This window comes from Carassius gibelio, chromosome B14 (genome assembly GCF_023724105.1).
Source record: "Carassius gibelio isolate Cgi1373 ecotype wild population from Czech Republic chromosome B14, carGib1.2-hapl.c, whole genome shotgun sequence".
Lineage (NCBI taxonomy): Eukaryota > Metazoa > Chordata > Actinopteri > Cypriniformes > Cyprinidae > Carassius > Carassius gibelio.
The window spans coordinates 17,647,912-17,668,291 of NC_068409.1; the positions used below are offsets into that span (position 1 = coordinate 17,647,912).

At 35.9% G+C, this 20,380-nt stretch overlaps 2 protein-coding genes across 8 annotated transcripts in view; both read left to right on the top strand.

The window, feature by feature from the left end:
* The window catches only part of LOC127970955 (ATP-binding cassette sub-family C member 5-like), a 43,702-nt gene extending 40,047 nt beyond the window's left edge, over window positions 1–3,655 (top strand). For both annotated transcript variants that reach the window (XM_052573672.1, XM_052573671.1), the window contains 2 exons: window positions 1,473–1,637; window positions 2,485–3,655. In XM_052573672.1, coding sequence (XP_052429632.1) covers window positions 1,473–1,637; window positions 2,485–2,577 — 258 coding nt within the window. In that variant the 3' untranslated portion in view covers window positions 2,578–3,655. The remainder of the gene's footprint in view (window positions 1–1,472; window positions 1,638–2,484) is intronic.
* A 762-nt stretch (window positions 3,656–4,417) lies between these two features.
* LOC127971191 (mediator of RNA polymerase II transcription subunit 12) overlaps window positions 4,418–20,380 on the top strand; it is a 34,003-nt gene continuing 18,040 nt past the window's right edge. For 2 of the 6 annotated variants that reach the window (XM_052574027.1, XM_052574028.1), the window contains exons 1-21: window positions 4,418–4,616; window positions 5,833–5,937; window positions 6,425–6,616; window positions 7,301–7,460; window positions 7,592–7,767; window positions 8,431–8,541; window positions 9,722–9,994; window positions 11,481–11,627; window positions 11,715–11,814; window positions 11,896–12,032; window positions 13,146–13,277; window positions 13,620–13,746; window positions 14,388–14,617; window positions 14,710–14,769; window positions 14,936–15,112; window positions 16,441–16,585; window positions 17,253–17,371; window positions 17,610–17,753; window positions 18,201–18,364; window positions 19,192–19,323; window positions 19,411–19,638. In XM_052574027.1, the coding sequence (XP_052429987.1) occupies window positions 4,515–4,616; window positions 5,833–5,937; window positions 6,425–6,616; window positions 7,301–7,460; window positions 7,592–7,767; window positions 8,431–8,541; window positions 9,722–9,994; window positions 11,481–11,627; window positions 11,715–11,814; window positions 11,896–12,032; window positions 13,146–13,277; window positions 13,620–13,746; window positions 14,388–14,617; window positions 14,710–14,769; window positions 14,936–15,112; window positions 16,441–16,585; window positions 17,253–17,371; window positions 17,610–17,753; window positions 18,201–18,364; window positions 19,192–19,323; window positions 19,411–19,638 (3,161 nt within the window). In that variant the 5' untranslated portion in view covers window positions 4,418–4,514. The remainder of the gene's footprint in view (window positions 4,617–5,832; window positions 5,938–6,424; window positions 6,617–7,300; window positions 7,461–7,591; window positions 7,768–8,430; window positions 8,542–9,721; window positions 9,995–11,480; window positions 11,628–11,714; window positions 11,815–11,895; window positions 12,033–13,145; window positions 13,278–13,619; window positions 13,747–14,387; window positions 14,618–14,709; window positions 14,770–14,935; window positions 15,113–16,440; window positions 16,586–17,252; window positions 17,372–17,609; window positions 17,754–18,200; window positions 18,365–19,191; window positions 19,324–19,410; window positions 19,639–20,380) is intronic. The other 4 variants (XM_052574025.1, XM_052574029.1, XM_052574031.1 and 1 more) reach the window with 3 other exon arrangements.

The window sequence follows — 20,380 nt, forward strand, 5'->3', positions numbered from 1 at the left end:
TGTATAAGAGAATCTTGAAAATATGTCGCCTTTCTAGTAGGCCTACATGTAATAGAAGATTAAAAATGTTGCCTTATTAATGCTGCATCTTCAAATATGGCCTGTGCATGCATTTTTGTCCGCAGTACACACTATCATTTCATTGAAATTAGGTAAATAATGTTGAACTGTTAGCATATTAAACTATAGAATAATTATGCAACAATAAACCGTTTTCAAGTGTCTCGGGTTACAATTTTTGTATTAATTCAAAATAGTTTCACTTTCCATGTGGACACGGGCTGATCCAGTCTTCGTTGTTGTGGTGATGGTTCATTTTCCTCTGATTCCTCATCTGATTCCGGCTCAAACATATAAGGTTTTATCATTGCAAGAGCCATCGCTTCGAATGCATCACTCGCTACTAAACAGTTACGCTCAATCCGCAAATGTTCCGTCAAATGTCGTTAGCCAATCATAACAGTGGGCGTTAACACTGAACTCTTAAAGGGGAAACAACCCAAAACAGACTGTTTGAATCAAAGGATGAGAAACAGGGTGGGAAAATGTCATAATTCACTACATTTTAAAAGTTTTTTTTTTTTTAACTATAGTAATACTATAATTGCACCTAGGGGACCATAATAATAAAATAAAAAAAACCATGTCATGACCCCTTTAAAAGTTTGCTGAGGCCCCCTGGTCAAGAACCGCTGATTTAGACAATGTTACAATATAACTATTTTCCCGCCAAAGATGAGTTTTGGTGTTTTTTGGTGTTTTCACTGTTATTCACGAGGGGGCGCTATTACACATCTTCTGAACAAGTACAAAACTCCCGAACAAAAACAGATGCATATTAAAAATAATGATCATCAGAAATGGACCGCATGTAAATTAAAACTGTATAATGTTACGGAGTAAAGTGTTGATCCAGGAAGTGATTTATGTCTGAGCAAGTGTTGACGGAAGCGATTTACTGGATTTATGCTCTGATAATAATACTAAATATTATCCAGATCTAGTTTTTGATAAAAATTAGATTTTCTCACCTTTTTGCCCAAAATTATGCGTTTTTATGAAACCTACCTTTATTCAAGTGTTGTTTAAAAAATGCCTTAAGCTAGAATTTATTTTTTATTTATTTATTTTAAAAAAATGTAAAAGATTTTTATTTTGGTGTATTGCATATTCAAATATTTAAATTACACTGGAGCCCATCACATTTTAGTGAAAATCATCGAAACCGCTGGCGGTGGCTGGAAACTTTTTCTCAAAAATGCTGACGGGGAAAGAGTTATTCATCTTTGTTTCGTTACTATTGGCTTTTCTAATGACAAGGAGACAAGCCATTCGATGTGTCCTGCCACAGTGTCAATTAGACATGTCAACACAGGGGAAAAGTCCTGTTAACTTAAAATGTACAGAAAGAAAACAACAAGCGGCCATTAAACAGATTTGTGTTGAGATTGATTGTGCTGTGTGTGTTTCAGATCCTGCTGTTAGACGAGGCAACAGCTGCTATTGACACAGAGACAGACCGCCTCATTCAGGACACGATTCGCACCTCGTTCAGAGGCTGCACCTCTCTAGTGATCGCCCATCGCCTCAACACTGTGCTCAACTGTGACAGGATCATGGTCCTGGACCAGGGGCAGGTGCGTGCGCTCCTTTATACACTCATACACGATCTACTGTAAGTGTCCGCTCATATCATTGCTGTTTTAACAGTGTGGAAGCCGACAAGTATCACTCACTCTGAAAAACAAACAAACACACCTGTGAAAAATGTAGAAATGTCAATAGAAATCAATTTAAGGTGGCAAAAATCACATCTAAATGAACATGTTATTACGGTCACCGCAAACTAAAAAATCACACATAATATGAATATGAAAAACTTGTCACAACAGGCCTAATATTGTCTTGTTACTGATATCAACTAATTATTATTTTTTTTTTTTTTTTTGTCAATCTTGCATGTTAGGTGTTTAAATGCATAGACAACAAAACATTAAACCAAGTGGCATTTATAAGAAACAGCTCAAGCATACATTTAAGGTGCAAAACGTCCACAAAACACAAGTTTGTTCGTTTTTAAATGATAAAAGTATAGATATAATGTACAAAACAAGTTTTAAGAATTTGCATTGCTCTTGTTCCTAGTTAATGTGCAAAGCTGCAGGCTGTAAAAATCTCTCAGGGCATAATGAATTATTTCCATGTCAAATTGAATCAATAGATAACTCTATACGGACAGTAGTCAAACTATAACATCACTATAACACATGCAGGTGCAATTAAATGTTTAAATGCTGATGCATTGGTTTTATGTGTAGAATAACTGACTCAGAACAGAAAAGTGAGTGTTGTAAAATCATAACGCCTTATTTGCTTTAAAAAATCGGACTTGGTTTGATATTTTGCATCAAAACACTGCCTATATATACAGTATGGATTACATACAGTAAGTCAAAGTAATGTCTTGTTGTCTTTTTTAAATAGATTTGGGAGTTTGACACCCCTTCAAACCTGCTGGCCGATGAAAACTCCCGTTTCCGTGCCATGATGGTGGCAGCAGAAGAAAGCAGACACTGAAGATACTCCAGATTGAAATCCTGGAAGCTGCTCAAACTGAGATTGTCAGTCTGTTTGTTGTAATGTAAGACGATGATATTGTTATAGTAAGCGCACAGAGAGATTATATAGTGCATTACTTCATGAAGAAGAGCCTTCCAATGGGAACGGTCATGTTGATGGCACTTTATTTGTGTTACTGGCCTGCTGAAGTGTTTCTCGTAGACGACTCTCTTCTGTCTGTGTTCGGCCGAAGTAAATTTTGCACACTGATAATGTTTTTGTTTTCCTGTCGTTTTTCTCTTTATAAAAGCATACAAGATATGTGTCGAGCGTAAGGTAACCTGTTGATCTGATTTGTTGAGTTCCATGCATACATGAATCCAACCAAAGATCAATCATTCCAGACATCAGCACAAACCCTTTTATTTTTTATTTTTTTAAATTGTTTTGCATTATTTCCTTGTGCTTTCGTTGATGCTCATACTGTGTACGTTTTGTGCCTCTGCTGTTAAATATTTGGCAGGTACCTGTAAAAAGCATCGTGCGGATAGTGTTTTACTCACACAAATGTGCAATGTGAGTTCATGCAATAATTCAACGAGACAGTGCTGCTCTTATTTGTATTTTAAGTGCATATTTCGGTGTAATCTTTTATCACATGCTAAATTTCTAATTCATTCAATGAGAGTGCCTGTAATACTTCATATCAAGACTACACTTTGTGATCTCTTCAGGGATGGATGACAAAATTGCACATTTAGGTACCTGAATTATGCAAGAATTTGGGTCTATATATGTAATTATTTTGTATTAATATATATGCCATACGCATCTGTTTAAATGTATATCTTGGAAATATCAAGATGAAGAGAAATCTGTTCACAAACTTAGATATGCTTAGGAGTTGTAGAGTTATGGAGTTGTCTTGTTCTTTATGATTCAGAGATTATAGTTTTGTGGTTGTTTCATGAACACTTGTTTTATGATTGTTATAAAAAAAAAATCTTTATTGAATAAAGGTTATATTTGTACATTTAATGGTTTTGTGTGTGTGTGGTACAGTTAAACCCTAGTAAAAAGAAAAAAACAGTAATTGACCTTGTGGAGACACTTTTTGAGGAAACTATTCATAAATCATTATATTATTTTATTTATTGAAAATTTTAAAATATAATACATGTTTTCTGTAAGGGTTAAGGGGATAAAAACTACAGTATAAATTGTTTATGGGAAGTTACAATATAACTTGATAACCCAACGTTTGTTTGTGTTTTAATAACTTTTAAAGTAAAATTTTCATGTGGTTTATAATTATGTGTTATTTTACATGTCTGGACTTTTTTTTCTGACATGGCATATGTTATATATATATATAAAAAGGTTATATGAAAAAAATGATTTTGGTGTGATTTGGCTTTTTTTTTTTTTTTTTGTTAAACAAAATACTAAGATTGAATTGCAACTCAAAGAACATGAGCACACTGTTGACTTTGAAGTATGATATATAAAGTATAGTAAATTTACTTATTATATATTGAAAATTATTCATCCACAAATGAAAACAGATAGTGAAAATACAAGTAAATATACAAGTAAACATACAAGAAAATATATTTTTTTTACCAATTTTAAAATAGAAATTAAAATAAACAAGAAATAACGAAGCGAAAAATGATTTTGAAACCTTGAATATATTTTTTTTATAATTATTTACATGACTATGTGTACTTGTTATGGACGTAGATTTATTATTGCTTTTTATATTTTATTTATTTTTTAATTGTCTCATTGCAATAAGAAAAAAAAAATCAGTTTGTTGTACTGGAGGGACTTTTATGTTATCTCGTGTTTACCCATCATTCTCCGTCGGAGCGGAAGCAACGGTGAAGCGGCGGAGCTCTAGCCGCAGAAGGAGCACTCAGGATCGGCCACACACCGGCTGACATGCCGAGGGGATGATGGCTGCCTTCGGCATTCTGAGCTACGAACACAGGCCTCTCAAACGGCCCAGACTCGGTCCTCCCGACGTTTATCCACAGGACCCGAAGCAAAAAGAGGTAAGAAGACTTTCTCTTTCCCTCTATATCGACATTTTCTATTTAAATAGCGAATTAAAGTGTGTTTTCCAGGGCTGTTAGGATCAGGCCCCGCCGTCTGCTAACGGCCAATAACAATGAAACCAACGGCTCGGTTAACTAGACAGAAAAAAAACATTTTCGCTTCAGATTAATATCTTTACTTGTTATTCCAGATGGTTAGAGAGCAGAAAGGGTCATTTTATTTGTGAAACCCACCTTTAAAAATGATTTGAGAATCTGTATTTACCGTGGTTTGTATTTAAAGCCCTTTCATCGTTACAGTGCCGTTTAAAAAGGGCCACATATGAAACCTACAACCGTTTTTAATCATTATTTTATCTATTTTAGTAAATAAATAAAGCTATATTTCTTGAAAATAAATAGTTAAGATGTAAACAATCCCAAATAGCCTGTTAGTACGGTAGTGCTGTCTGTATGTGTGTGTGTGTGTGTTTGTTGACAACTCTTCTTAAATTGATATGTTTCTGATGGATTCGTTTTAAAACCTAGAAAACTAGACAACATTTCTGAGAATCATGGGTTCGTAAAGTGCATTAAAAAAAGAGAGAAATTATGCACGTGCCTGTGATGCCTTAAAATGCTTTTCAGGAGCTGTTTCAGTCTCAGTTGTCAGAAAAAGGAAACAACAGAAAATACATATGAAAGTATTTTTGAATATCCGTTTCTTTTTATAGAGTGCTTCATAAGTTATATATATATATATATATATCACATGAAATGCAATGCAAAAAAATTATATATATATATATATATATATATATATATATATATATATATATAACAATTTATTTATTTTGCATTGCATTGCATGTGATGTCTTATTGTTCCAGTAGATTTTTATCTAAAAAAAAAAAAAAAAAAATATATATATATATATATATATATATATATATATATATATATATATATATATATATGTAATATCACATGCAAAGCAATGTAAAAAAAAAAATGCATGTGATGTCGTCTTATATAATATATAATCCAACAGATTTTTCAGTTTTATATAGTGTTATGTAGTATAGTGTAACATTGTTTGTCTATTTGATGGATTTTGAGAGTTCATTAGGATGAATAAGTGATTAAGTCTGACTGACCTTCCAGCACAATGGCATGAGAATAGATGGATGTACGAGTTATTTAATAACTGAAACTATCACCCTCTCATGGTTAGGATGATTTGACGGCATTGAACGTCAAGCAAGGATTTAACAACCAGCCGGCTGTTTCAGGCGACGAGCATGGCAGTGCTAAAAATGTCAATTTCAACTCTTCAAAGGTAAGATTATCACTGCAGAGGTATCTGCATGCATGCATTTTATCAGTCCAATCCTCACTCTTTTAAAAATTGTCGGAAACATAGAGCTTTGTCTATTTTTGTCTATTGTGGTAAAAATAGACCCTTACAGATATGTAATGATGTTAAAAAATAAAATGAACCGAGTTTATTAAATATTTGTGCATATTATTAAGTATTTGTGCATGTTTCAGTGCTCAGACTTAATTTGATTAAATGGGACATTAAAATTATTATATGATAATGAATGGATCGATAAATGTGACCCTGGAACACAAAATCAGTCATAAGGGTAAAAAGTAAGTAAAGTTGCTACAAATATACCCCAGAGACTGTTTTAAGACTGCTTTAGTGCTCCAGGGTCACAGATGTATATAAAAGAAACTAAGTAATACACAAGTGCTTAATATCAAATGAAGATCTTGAAGGCGAAGTCAACCCTTTTTCCTGTTTCCCTTTTGTGTTTCAGATCAGCTCAAACTTCAGCAGCATTATCGCGGAGAAGTTACGCTGCAACACGTTTCCAGACACTGGCAAGAGGAAGCCGCAGGTCAATCAGAAGGACAACTTCTGGCTCGTCACAGCGCGCTCGCAGAGCTCCATTAATAACTGGTTCACAGACTTGGCCGGCACCAAACCCTTGACACAGCTCGCTAAAAAGGTTCGCTTTTGCATTGATGCTGTGTGTGTAAACTCTGAACAGATCACTTGTGCAGATCCAGAACATCACAAAAACCTCTAAGCATTACTACTAAGGCTGTCAAAGTAGCTGAAAAACTCTTGTAATTAAATATGATCAAAATTTGAATTTAAAATGATTTAAGTTCGTGTGAAGAAAAGCTTTTTATTTCTCTCCTGCGGACAAAAGAGGGCGCATCGAGCAAAATATTGCTAATGCACGTTTATTCAAAGCATAAGAAAACATGAAAAAATACATATTTAAAATGTTTGCAAACCAAATATAATTAAGTTGCTTAAATGACTATAAACAAAACAACGTCATGTATGCATGCATAGTTAAATACAAAGCGTGAAAAGCTAGTCACACAGAATGCATTTAATATATAGTCTCGAGATATGTTTAAACATTTTTTTAACTTACGTTAATTTTACACGTCTTTCTAAACATGCAGAATGTGAAGTATACCTAGGGCTTATAAGACAGCCTCCTTAATGCACACCTAAATTAAAAATGCAGTGTTTTTGCATTCGAATGTGGATTTTTATTTTAAATTCGATGCATTTTCAAAATTCGTATTTCTTTTTTTGACAGCCCTAGTTACTACATTGGTCAAGTGGGTTTTTAAGCTTGCTTTAGACTGAATGCTGTATGTGTGCACTATAGGTTCCCATCTTCAGCAAGAAAGAGGAAGTGTTTGGCTATCTTGCCAAGTACTCTGTGCCGGTGATGCGATCCGCTTGGATGATTAAAATGACATGTGCGTATCACGCTGCTATAACTGAAACCAAGGTGAAGAAGAGGCACGTCATTGACCCCTGCATAGGTTAGTGTGGTTATTGTGCATCACTCGCTCAATACTTCAGCTCTATCAAACATGCAGCACTGTCCTGGGGATGAAGATGATTGGTGGGCTGTGTGCTGCAATGCCTCACTGGCTTTATCTGGCTTCTGCAGAATGGACTCAGATCATAACGAAGTACCTGTGGGAGCAGCTGCAGAAGGTGGCAGAGTTTTACAGACAGTCTCCCAGCCAGGGCTGTGGCTCGCCTCTTCCTGCTCCTCCTGCTGAGGTGGAGACCGCCATGAAACAGTGGGAGTACAACGAGAAGCTGGCCATGTTCATGTTTCAGGTGCGTGGGCAACCTTTTAATTCACAGATGCAGTGATGTTGTCTTCAGGTTATACAGAGGGCTGTCAGTTTGCAAGCGAGTGCAACAAAGAAACATGGAAATATGTCTGACTAAGACCCCAAAAAAGAATTACCTTCTAACAGATGACGAATATTACATGGTGATGCCATGCTAGATACAGATGCAAAAGATATTCCTTTAATATAACGATCCCAAGTGTTATAAAAGGATTTAAGTGAGCCAGAGAAAATTATATTTTATGATAAAATGTCTGTCTGAATTACATTAAAGATATGTCATACTGCCCACTGTTACCATGTCTTAAAGGGACAGTTACCCAAATAATATAACTCTGTCATCATTTATTTAGTTCCATACATGTATGAGTTGCTTTCATATTGTTGAATATAAAAGAAGATATTATGAAGATTGCTGGTAATCTAATAGTTGCTGGTTCAAAACGACTTCATTACATAGTAGAAAAAAATACAATGGAAGTCAATGGGAACCACCAACATAAGAAAGCAACTATGCAACGACGTAAATGATGACAGAGTTTTAATGTTTAGGTGAACTGTCCCTTTAAGGGATTTATCAAAAGGGGAGTGTTTTTGTGTATGTTGGTGGGATTGTTTATTGTGTGCATGTGTTCATGTGTGACAGGACGGCATGTTAGACAGACACGAGTTCCTCACCTGGGTGCTGGAGTGTTTTGAGAAGATCAGACCTGGGGAGGACGAGCTTCTGCGGTTCCTGCTGCCGCTCCTGTTACAGGTGTGTTAACACTCGCTTTCAGTTGATTACATATTTCAATAAAATGTACACATTCCAAGATTGTTTATTGGACTGGTATTTGAATATCATTGGTATGCTAGTGTATTAATTCTATTGTGAATTATAAAAAAAAAAAATCTGTTTTAAGTCAATTCTTTTAGTTTCTTTATATAGTTTTAGTTTTTAGTTTTAGTTATTTTAGAACTTGAATATTAGAAATATTGCCTTGGCAACTAGCTGTAATGGTTGTTGTTTTATAAATTAATAAATTAATTAATAATTAATGTATCTTTTTTTTTTTTTTTTTTTTTTTATATGTTTGAGTAATCCCGTGTCAAATTTTTTACGTTTGTTAAAAAAATCTAGTGAAAGTCATACATAAAGAAAAGAGCTAAAATATTAAATGTCATGGATATGTATATTTACTCATGGTTGTTATTTTAACAGTCGAAATCTGTTGACTTTAGTAATCTTAATTACTTTTTTCATTATATGACAATAATGATGGAAAAATATAGTGACAGTAATGGGGGAAAATTGCTTCTTGAGTTTTTTCTCCAACATTTGCATGCCTGTAACTCAAAGACCTCTATCAAAGATATCTTAATACACTTTTAGATTTACATTCGTGTTGGCTTCTTGATTTTTAAGGCCCTGTGTGGTTCAGGCCCATGTATGACTCCAGGAGTAAAATGTAAAATTGTGCACATTTCCAGCGGCCAGAAACCAAATGTGGTTTCACTTTGCAGACTTTTGTCTTTTAAAGATGCATGATTGAAGAATAAATAATCTTGAAACTAGAAAGACGACTTGGTTAAAATATTTGCATTGCTTCCCGAGAGCGAGAAATATTATTATTATTATTATTATTATTATTATTATTATTATTATTGGTCCAAAGTTTGCGTGCACGTAACTTGAGAAGTATTAAAAATCTAAATTCCCACCAGAATGTGACTCGATGTCAAATTTGTTGAATTTTACCCATTTTTATCCCAAACAAAAATGAACAATAATAGTATAATACTTTCAGTTTGGTTTAACACAGTTTGACCAGAGATTTCTGAAGATTGTCTCCCAAAATCAGGGCAGAGGACCCATAAAGAATTGATTCTGTCTTGACATGGTCGCTTATAAAATGGATTTTGATAATTTTGAGCCCTATCTTTATTTGATTCAGTACTCTGGAGAGTTTGTGCAGTCAGCCTACTTATCGAGACGGCTGGCGTATTTCTGCACACGCCGGCTCAATCTGCTGCTGAGCGATGGCAGTCTCGGACCAGGTCCAGGCGGACACCCTTCACACGGCATATCGGCACAGCAAGGGAACGCTCTGCCCCCCACCCCGACCTCCCAGCCTGCAGGGGGCAACCAGCCCCAAACGCCCTTCACAGACTTCTACATCTGCCCCCAGCACAGACCCGTGGTGTTTGGACTCAGCTGCATGCTGCAGGTAATGGCTTGCTAGGGCTGAAACGATTCCTAGAGTAACTCGAATACAAAAAATAATTTGCCTCTAGGCTTCGTTTAGTCCATTTACTGTCTCCCCATGGACTATTATTACTGATGCACAATCTGATAAACCCTGGACTGTAGATTTAATAAGTGCTGGACATATTTAAGACCGTGAATCAATATGGTGGCTAGTTAGGATGTTCATGTTGATCGTCTCATTCTCTCTCTGTGAAACACACAAACACACACTCAGACACATTTTTTTCATTTCACAATTAAAGTATCTTTTCATTTTTAGAATAATTGTAAATATCAGTATTAAATGTTTTAGGTTTTAAATAACAAAATATTATTTATGCATTTGTAAGGGCAGGTTAAATGCATTCATGTCCCTCTGAGCTAAATTAAATAGTGTGTAAATAGGCCTACATTTTAATGCCTCTTCGGTTGCAGCTTTTTGCATGCGCTTGATACTGATATCATTTTTTGATAACAGCTCAAATGTATTATTGTTCCAATTGACTGATTAAATGTAATAATTTTGCTCAAAAGATGATGCATACTAAAAAAAAAGGCTTTATGAAGGTAAACATCCCCATAAAATGTAAAAATCTATTTAATCTTAATTGAAACGGATACATTTCTATAACTTCTGTGAACTGAACAGCACTTTTCTTTATTTTAATTATTTTGATTTATGCCTTAGTTTTAGGTTGTAATGTTTACCTTTTTAAACTAATTCAAAATTGATTTTTGTATTTAGTTTTTTTTATTAGTATTTGCATTTTGAATGTAATTTGGCAATTAAATGCATTAAATGGGTTTAGTTTTCATGGTTATTAATGTATGCAATTTCAACAATAATATTTATTTTTCTAAAGAGTAAACAAATTAGGTTTATTTTAAGAGACCTATCTTATTATCTCTTGTATATTTATTAATGCTCTTTAATAAAGAAAAATAACTTCTATCCGATTACTCAATCAATGGAATAATCGATAGAATACTTGATAAATCATCAATAGCTGCAATGATTACAGATCAATCATGATAGTTTATTTATGTTAAAATTTCCATGGTTAGTATTACCGCTTCATATTTTAATTATCATTAAAACCATATTTGATTACCGCGATTTGAAAAACGGAGTATAAATAAACACTGTCCTGCATAAAGTACAGTTTTCAATGTTTTCAAAGATTCAATGGCATTTTGTGTTCATCTTCGCTCCATGTAATACCTAATAAAGTAATGTTCTTAATCGCAATGCCGCTTCGTTCACAGAGGTGATGGAAAAACGGTATTAAATCTTCTGTTCAATAAGTGCCACCTAGTGTCAGAAAGTGGGTTTACAGAGAGTTATATTAATATTTAGCTTGTGTGCACATTTTAACAGAAATACTGATACATACGGTTATATCTCTAGTGTATATATGTATGCTGCGTTTCTCTTGACACTGGTTTTATTGTGTTTGTTCCTCTAGAGTATCGTGTTGTGTTGTCCCAGCGCTCTGGTCTGGCACTACTCTCTGACAGATAGTCGTAATAAGACCGGCTCGCCATTAGACCTCTTGCCAATCGCCCCGTCGAACCTACCCATGCCCGGGGGCAACAGCAGCTTTAACCAGCAGGTTTGACTTCTTGATTTCACTTCATCTGATCTACCAGCACTTCACCTGACCACAGCGCTTCATCTAAAGCAATGTGATGTTTCTCAGGTCCGCGTCAAGGTGAGGGAGATTGAAGAGCAGATCAAAGAGAGAGGGCAGGCCGTGGAGTTTCGCTGGTCTTTCGATAAGTGTCAGGAGACGACTGCAGGTGGGCATGAATGATCTATTCGGCTTCTCTCGTATGCCCGGTAAAGCCTGTGTAATATATCATCTGTGGTGTGTCTGCTAGGTTTCACCATCAGCCGCGTCCTGCATACGTTGGAGGTTTTGGATAACCACAGCTTTGAGAAGTCAGACTTCAGCAATTCCCTGGATTCGCTGTATAACCGCATCTTCGGCTCGGGACAGAGCAAAGATGGACATGAGGTACAGAGAGTTGTGTTTTTAATTTGTTGTTATGAGGTTTCACAGATTTTCAGAGTAACACTTTAGAAAACGTATTCACTATTAACTACGACTTCTCCCTCAATAAATTCCTAATTTGCTGGTTGTTAATAGTTACTAAGGTAATTGTTAAGTTTAGGTGTAGGGATGTAGAATAAGCCATTAACATGTGCTTAATTAGTACTAATAAATGGCTAATATTCTAGTAATAGCATGCTAATAAGCAACTAGTTAAGAGACCCTCAAATAAAGTGTTACCATAAATTTTGTATATATAAAAAAAAATTTTTTTTTTTTTTTTTTTTTTTAACTAAGAAGTGAAATTAAATTGATCAGAAATGACAGTAAAGACAGTCATGTTACAGAAGATTTATATTTCAAATAAATGTTTATCAAAGAATCCTAAAATAAAATAATCTCTGTTTTTAACATTGATAAAAATAAGAAATATTCAAATCGGCACATTAGAAAACCGTAATTTAAATCGTAATAGTATTTCACAACATTTTTTAACTTTTTTTTTTTTTGTATCAAATAAATGCAGCCTTTGTGAGCATAAGAGACTTCAAAAACATTGAAATAATTAGTTTTATTCGCCAAGTGTGTGCAAACACAAGGAATTTGTTGTGGTTTTTAAGGTGCTCTTGGTACATGCATGCATATCTAACGTGAGAACAAAAAATATAAATGCATTTAGCGAGACTTTGCAATAAATAATGTTAAAGAATCTGGAACAGTATATCCATTTATGTACAGATTGTGCATTTTTATTATTTTATAGATCTGTAGAAATAATAAAGATATGCATTATGTATTCACATAATACTTGAGAAGGCAATAATTACAGATGGAAAATGATTTACAGAACACAGGTGTTAGCTGTTTAAGATGGAGAAATCTTACCAACACCAAATGTTTAAATTGTAGCATACTAATAATAAACAGTTATAAATTTTAATCAGACGCGTAAGTGCTGTGATGCTTCGACAGCTGTTCATCAGCGTAAATAAAATGCAGTAACTATGCAATACTAGTTATGTAACTCAACAGTGTTTCAGCTGGTGCTCTGATGTTTGATGTGTAATGTCCCTGTAGATGAGTCCAGATGACGATGCGGTGGTGACCTTGCTGTGTGAGTGGGCTGTTTCCTGTAAAAGGTCCGGGCCGCACAGAGCCATGGTGGTGGCCAAACTCCTGGAGAAGAGGCAGACGGAGATCGAGGCCGAGGTGCTGCTGGGAAACATTATTTTTACATTATGTATTTGGTTTTCAATGGTTTAATCGAAACATTGTAAGTTACTAATTTTAATGCTTACATTTTTTCAGTTATCCAAAAAGCTGTTACAGAAAACAGCTCTTCATGCTGCTTCGCTAAAGATAGACACCTAGGCTATTTTTGTTGGACAATAAATAATAATAATCATCTTGCTATTATGAAAGGCAACAGGCGACATCCCTGTCTATCGTCCATGATACTACTGTATCAGCACAACCGTATTATGAATATGGTTTGGTTATATCCAGTTGCACAGTTTTCACAGGGATATATATGTTCCTGTGTGTTTTTAGCGGTGTGGAGAGTCGGAGGTCGTGGATGAGAAGTGCTCGGTGTCCTCAGGGTCTCTGTCTGCTGCCACGCTGCCTGTTTTCCAGGACGTCCTGCTGCAGTTCCTGGACACACAAGCACCTGTGCTCAGTGAGTTCATGTTTTAGCATCCGTATGGTTTTCTGTCCAGTTCAAATCTCTGGACAAAGCTAGATTTTCAGAGCTGAAGCTTTTGCATCACTTTTAGCTCTATGACAAAAATTCCTGTATCCGATTTAAAAACCTATATTTAATCTGTGCGTTAATAATAAATGGCGAATGGAATTAATGCATAAACAACAAAACAGACCATGGAAACAGTCATAAGGGTACACTTTTTAAAATTGAGATTTATGCATCATCTGAAAGCTGAATAACTGAATAAGCTTTTCATTGATTGTATTTTAATATGCATTGCTAAGAATCCATTTGGACAACTTTAAAGGTGATTTTCTCTGTATTTTGACTTTTTTTGCACCCTCAGATTCCAGATATTCAAATAATTGCATCTCAGCCAAATAAATGGAAAGCATCAATTGAAAGCTTATTTAATCAGTTTTCAGATGTACAGGACACACGCACACATACTGTGCAAACACAAACTTTTATTTTGAATAGGATTAACCACGATTAATTGTTCGACAGCCATAAATAAGTATCTTTCCAGTTCTATGAACCACTTCAGAGATGGATTACGCATTTAAATGAAGTATAACTGAACTAAGTCTAAATGCTTCTCTGTGTCTGTGAAGCTGAGCCTGGGAACGAGAGCGAGCGAGTGGAGTTCTCCAATCTCGTGCTCCTCTTCTGCGAGCTCATCCGTCATGACGTCTTCTCACACAACATCTACATGTGCACCCTCATCTCACGAGGCGACCTGGCCTCCGACTCCCATCTGCCCCGCCCACGCTCCCCCAGCGACGAGCCCTCCGACGAATCAGAGCGCAAAGAGCAGGAAACAGGAAGCAGTGTTAAAATGGAAGCAAGTAGCTTTTTTCTGTCAAGATGTGGTGGAATGTAATTGGTTGGATGAAGTCATACTTTATTGCTATTAATTCCATTGTTTGTTTTTAGGATACTGGTATGTCTGAGTCAATGGAGATAGATCACAACTCCAGCGCTAACTTTGATGAGGTTAGAAAAAAGTGTTTTACTACACTTGTCTGTTTTGTACACTGCAAAAAAAAAAAGATTTTCTTACATAATTAGACATCATAGATTAATGTTTAGATATTTTGTCTGGAAACAAGACAAAAAAATCTAAGTAACTGACTAAATGTATTGTGGTCTGAACCTTCAGCAGATGTTTTCTCCTCCGATGCACTGCGAGTCGAAGGGAAGCCCTTCCCCGGAGAAACCTGCCCCGGATCAGGAGAGCAAAAACACTGCCAAGGACAAGGGCATGGACCCGGCCTTCCCGCTGGTTTACGAGCAGCCCCGTCACATACAGTACGCCACACACTTCCCCATTCCTCAGGTGAGCTTGAGCAGGACTGATGGGAAATGATGCTTTCACAACATAGATATGGATCTGTTAAGAAGGTCACACTATAGTTTAGGGATCAATTCTCACGCTTAACTGCAACTTTTGCCTCAATGAACTCCTAGTTAGTCCTACTTATTAATAGTTAGTAAGAGAGCTGTTAAGTGTTTGGTGGATTTAGGGATGCAAGAAATGGTCATGCAGAATAAGACATTAACAAGTGCTAGTTAAATATGCATGCAAGTTAATAGTGAGAATTGGTACTTAAACTGAAGTGTCACTGTTAATAAATAACAAGGGTCTCTTTCAAGTAGCAAATGACTTCCTTCAGGGTTTCCACAAACTGTTTTCAACACTGATTATGTATGATTTCTGAAGGAGTATGTGACACTGAAGACTGGAAAAATGATGCTGAAAATTCAGTTTCGATCACAGGAATAAATGAAATTTTAAAGTATATTTAAAATTATGATACATACACTTTTACAAGTTGTTTGAACTGAAATGATAAAAATCCACCTAGTGCTTTTTTTTTTAATCTGCTTTACCCTTTTCTCAAATCAAGCTGATCTCAGATTCCTGTGTGATGTCACAAAAACAGGCCCCTCCCACAATAGTTTGATTGACAGTAGAGTCTTACCTTAGTTCCGCCCTGAGTGAGCCATCATCATTCCAGACAAGAATGATCCTCAACGATTTAGGTGTTCTGTTGATGGATGTATTAATGAACATGGCAGTCGTCATTTACTCCAGTGCATCTCGGAAGAGGGGGTGGGGTCAACAGAGCTCATTAACATGTAAAGGAAAATACTACGAAACGGCATGCTCTTAAAAGAGCTGTTTTTGACAGGGTAAAAAGGTATTTTTAACACTGCCATTGAGAAATTTTAACCAAACTATGTTACAGACTTTAATAATATGCATGTTACAGACGGAAAAAAAACAAACTGCATCCATTGTTCACTTAACGCTGGGTGCTTTATGAAGCAGAATAAGATTTTCTTTCCTTCACATTCAAAAACACACTCCTTTAGAGACTCCTTTGTGTGTGCTGATATCATGGAGGGCCATGCTTGGGGGGGGGGAAAGCATTTCTGAAACTTATGAAGCAGTATATTTGACAGAATTACTCCATCCAAATAGTTTTTTTTTAAACTTTGACGATGTTTAGCATGAGAATCCAACTCTTTAACACTGTGGAACTCAGAACGCATGAAACCACAATAAACCCCCCTCCTTTAAAAAAAAAAAAAAATCGCTTATTTGAGTTTTGAATTGTATTGTATGTGACTAATATTGTGACTAAACTGGTTGTTTTTCAGGAGGAGAGTGCAAGTCACGAGTGTAACCAGCGTCTGGTGGTTCTCTATGGGGTTGGCAAACAGAGAGATGAAGCTCGGCACGCCATCAAGAAGATCACCAAAGACATCCTGAAGGTCCTCAACCGCAAGAGTACTGCAGAGACAGGTGCAACAATGAACTCAAACCGACACACTTTGATGACTTTATTACTCATTCCTCTGGAAATGTATTTGCAAAGGAATCAAAGAAGTCATTCATTAGCCCTTATGTTGCTAGAAACCCTTGTTATTTTTTCTTTCAAACACAGAATTTCACATATTTGCAGATTTTTAGCAACCAAACGATTTTTTACTGAGATCTTTACGTTCTCTTTAATTGCGGAGGTATGTTACGCAAATCATTTTGTGCTGCACTGTGACGGCACAATCAGTCTTGACTGCAGTTGTGTGCTTTAGCTTCACCTTTCGGCTCTGAGTGACACATTTAGATCGCCGTCTCTCCTCGAGGGCCGAATAGAAACCGTTCATCATTAATGCTTAATTACATTAGTCTTTTTTTCCCACTGTCCTCCATTATTGACGGTCTTACCTCTGTTGCTGTCATTGAATATTCATAGCTGTAGCCCCATCTCAATGCTAATAGCAATCATGGTCTTATTATATTCCAGCTTAGCTGCCAACTCGGTCATAAAGTGCAACCCTGCGTTTGCTTTTATTTTTTTAGTGGAGTTGTAATTGAACATGCCATTATTTCCTTCGCTGCAGCAGCCTGAGATATTAAATGGTGTGTGCTGTCTATTCATCAATCTTTGTCTTTTTCTTTCTTTCCTCAGGAGGTGAGGAAGGCCAGAAGAGGAAGAGGAGTAAACCCGAGGCTTTTCCCACCGCTGAAGACATTTTCTCTAAATTCCAGCACCTCTCACACTTTGACCAGCACCAGGTCACTTCTCAGGTCAGCCTGACTTCCATCAATGAGCTGCTGTGACCTGTTGTTCTTGTTTGTGTTTTAAACCCAGGGATCACTAGGTAGTGCATATGCATTGATCACGCTCTCAGACACTGGAGTAGATTTCAAAAGTACACCTGGGCAACATTTGAATAGTGTATTCAAACCTACTAATTTAAGTTCACTGTAAATCTCATTAGTGTTCAGATGTAATTCAGTTGGGTAATACTGCTGTGTATCACAGGTGTCCAGGAATGTTATGGAACAGATCACCAGCTTTGCCTTAGGCATGTCCTACCACCTCCCACTGGTCCAACACATCCAGTTCATCTTCGACCTCATGGAGTATTCGCTCAATATAAGTGGCCTCATTGACTTTGCTATACAGGTATGACAGCTGATCCCAAAATATAATCTCTGACTCTTTGTTTGGGGTCAAATGAATGCATTAAAATAGTCGTTTTTATTGGTCGACCGATATATCACCAAGGCCGATATATCGGCCGATATTTGTCCTTTTTTTTTTAAATATCGGCATCGCTCGATAAGTTTTCTGCTTGGCCGATGTGTTAGACACTTTTGATTGCGTGTGTTGTGTCCTGTATGACAGCTGATCCCAAAATATCACCTCTGATTCTCTGTTTGGGTTCATATGAATGCATTAAAATAGTCATATTTAGTGGTCGACCAATATCACCAATGCCGATATATCGGCCGATACTTGTCTTTTATTTATTTTATTCTCAAATATCGACATCTGCCGATAAGTTTTTCTGCTTGGCCGATGTGTTCGAGACAGGACTTTTATTTTGACGGCGTGTGTTGTGTCCTGTAGCTGTTGAACGAGTTGAGTTTGGTGGAAGCAGAGCTCCTGCTGAAGTCCTCCAACCTGGCGGGCAGTTACACTACAGGTCTCTGTCTGTGTATCGTGGCCGTTCTGCGGAGATACCATTCCTGCCTCATCCTCAATCCTGACCAGACCGCACAGGTCTTCGATGGGTACGTCATATTCTGGTCCACCACTCGATGGGATATTGCCATTAGATTTTTTTTTATTTTGGAATGGCATTAAAGCAAAAGTTGCTTCCGGAATAAACATTTTCTGATCATTTACTCACCCCCATGTCATCCAAGATATTAATGTTTTTTTTCTTCAGTCACAAAGAAATTAAGGTCTTTGAAGAAAACATTCTCCAAATAGTGGACTTCTAGGGTGGTCGATGATTTGACGGTCCAAACTGCAGTCAATGCAGCTCTCAGTCGAGGAATAAGGGTCTAAATCTAGCGAAAAAATTTGTAATTTTCTTTAAAAGATATACTTTTAACCACAAATGCTTGGCTTGCATTACCTCTGCGATGTGCATCTTTGTTTTACAAAATTCTAACATTAAAAAAAAGTCAAATGCTCTTAACAAAAAAGGTAAAACAGTGAAATCATGCAATTTTAGAGTTGGAGGATAAAATGAGATTAAGTTTTTAACCGAAGAACTAATTGAGTAATCTTTCCAACAGGATTATGTAATGTGTAAACTAGAGCTATATATACAATTTCTTTTTTTTTTTTAAGAAAATGACCAATTGTTTCACTATATAAGACCCTTATTCCTCAGCTGGGAGCTCTTTGAAGCTGCATTGACTGCAGTTTGGACTGTTAAATCATCGACCACCATAGAAGTGTTTTCCTCAAAAACCCTAAAAAAAAAAAAAAAAAAAGACATCTTGGATGACATGGGCGAGGTAAATGATCAGGATTTTTTTATTCTGGAAGTGAACATCTCCTTCAAGCTATTTGGACAGTGATGAATATTTTGTGTCGTTCTTGGCAGGCTGCGGATCGTAGTCAAGTCTGGCGTGAATCCTGCAGACTGTTCCTCAGCCGAACGCTGTATCCTGGCCTATCTCTACGACCTCTATACCTCCTGCAGTCACCTGAAGAGCAAGTTTGGGGAGATTTTCAGGTGAGAGCAACGAAATCCATGCTTCTTTAAGTATTTCCTCGTATTCCTGGTCTCTAATGGTGTCTGGATTTGTGTGATTTCCCAAAGTGAGTTCTGCTCGAAGGTGAAGAACTCCATCTACTATAACATCGACCCATCAGACTCTAACATGCTGTGGGATCAGGTGTTCATGATCGACGCCATCGCTAATCCTACCGCGCACAACCTCAACCACTCCATGGTGGGAAAGATCCTCAATGACAGCCCAGCTAACCGATACAGCTTCGTGTGTAACGTGCTCATGGATGTGTGCGTGGACCACCGTGATCCCGAGAGGTGGGCTTCTGATTCAATCGATTAAAAAAGTTTAAAATGATTAAAAACATGTTATAATTGGGTTGTCTTTTAAGTCTTAGATAAAAAAATGAATGGAAATTAGAACAAACCGAAAATAAACTTTCTTCTGAAAATAATACCATAATATAACTATACTAATATAAATAACAAAAGAATAAGTGAATTTGGAATATTAATACAAAATAGTGTGTGTGTGTATGTAAAAGACTTAATATTGTATATATTTTATTACAAATTATATATAATTTATAATATATACACTAAAAATACAATATAATATTTATATAACATTTTATATATATATATATAATTCATTTATTAAATGTTATATAAATATTATATTGTATTTTTAGTGTATATAGTATAAATTATATATAATTTGTAATAAAATATATACAATATTAAGTCTTTTTTTTACCACAATATGTGAAAACAGACCAGTGCTAAGTTAATAATTTTCAATTAAGCAGTAATAAGTAAAATATTCCTGTTACTACAGTTTATGATAACTATTACCAATCAAAGATCATTGTTTTTTTTAAATACCATTTTACAACCAAAGTTTAAATTGTAGAGTTGAGTAACATCAGTCTTTAACACGTTAAGACAAAAAAATGTCTATTTAGACTTTAGTAAACTCGATGGACGAATATAAAAGATAATTTATGCTGCTATCATAAAAATGCCAGGGATGGTTTATATAAACAGTGTCCTGGGTCCT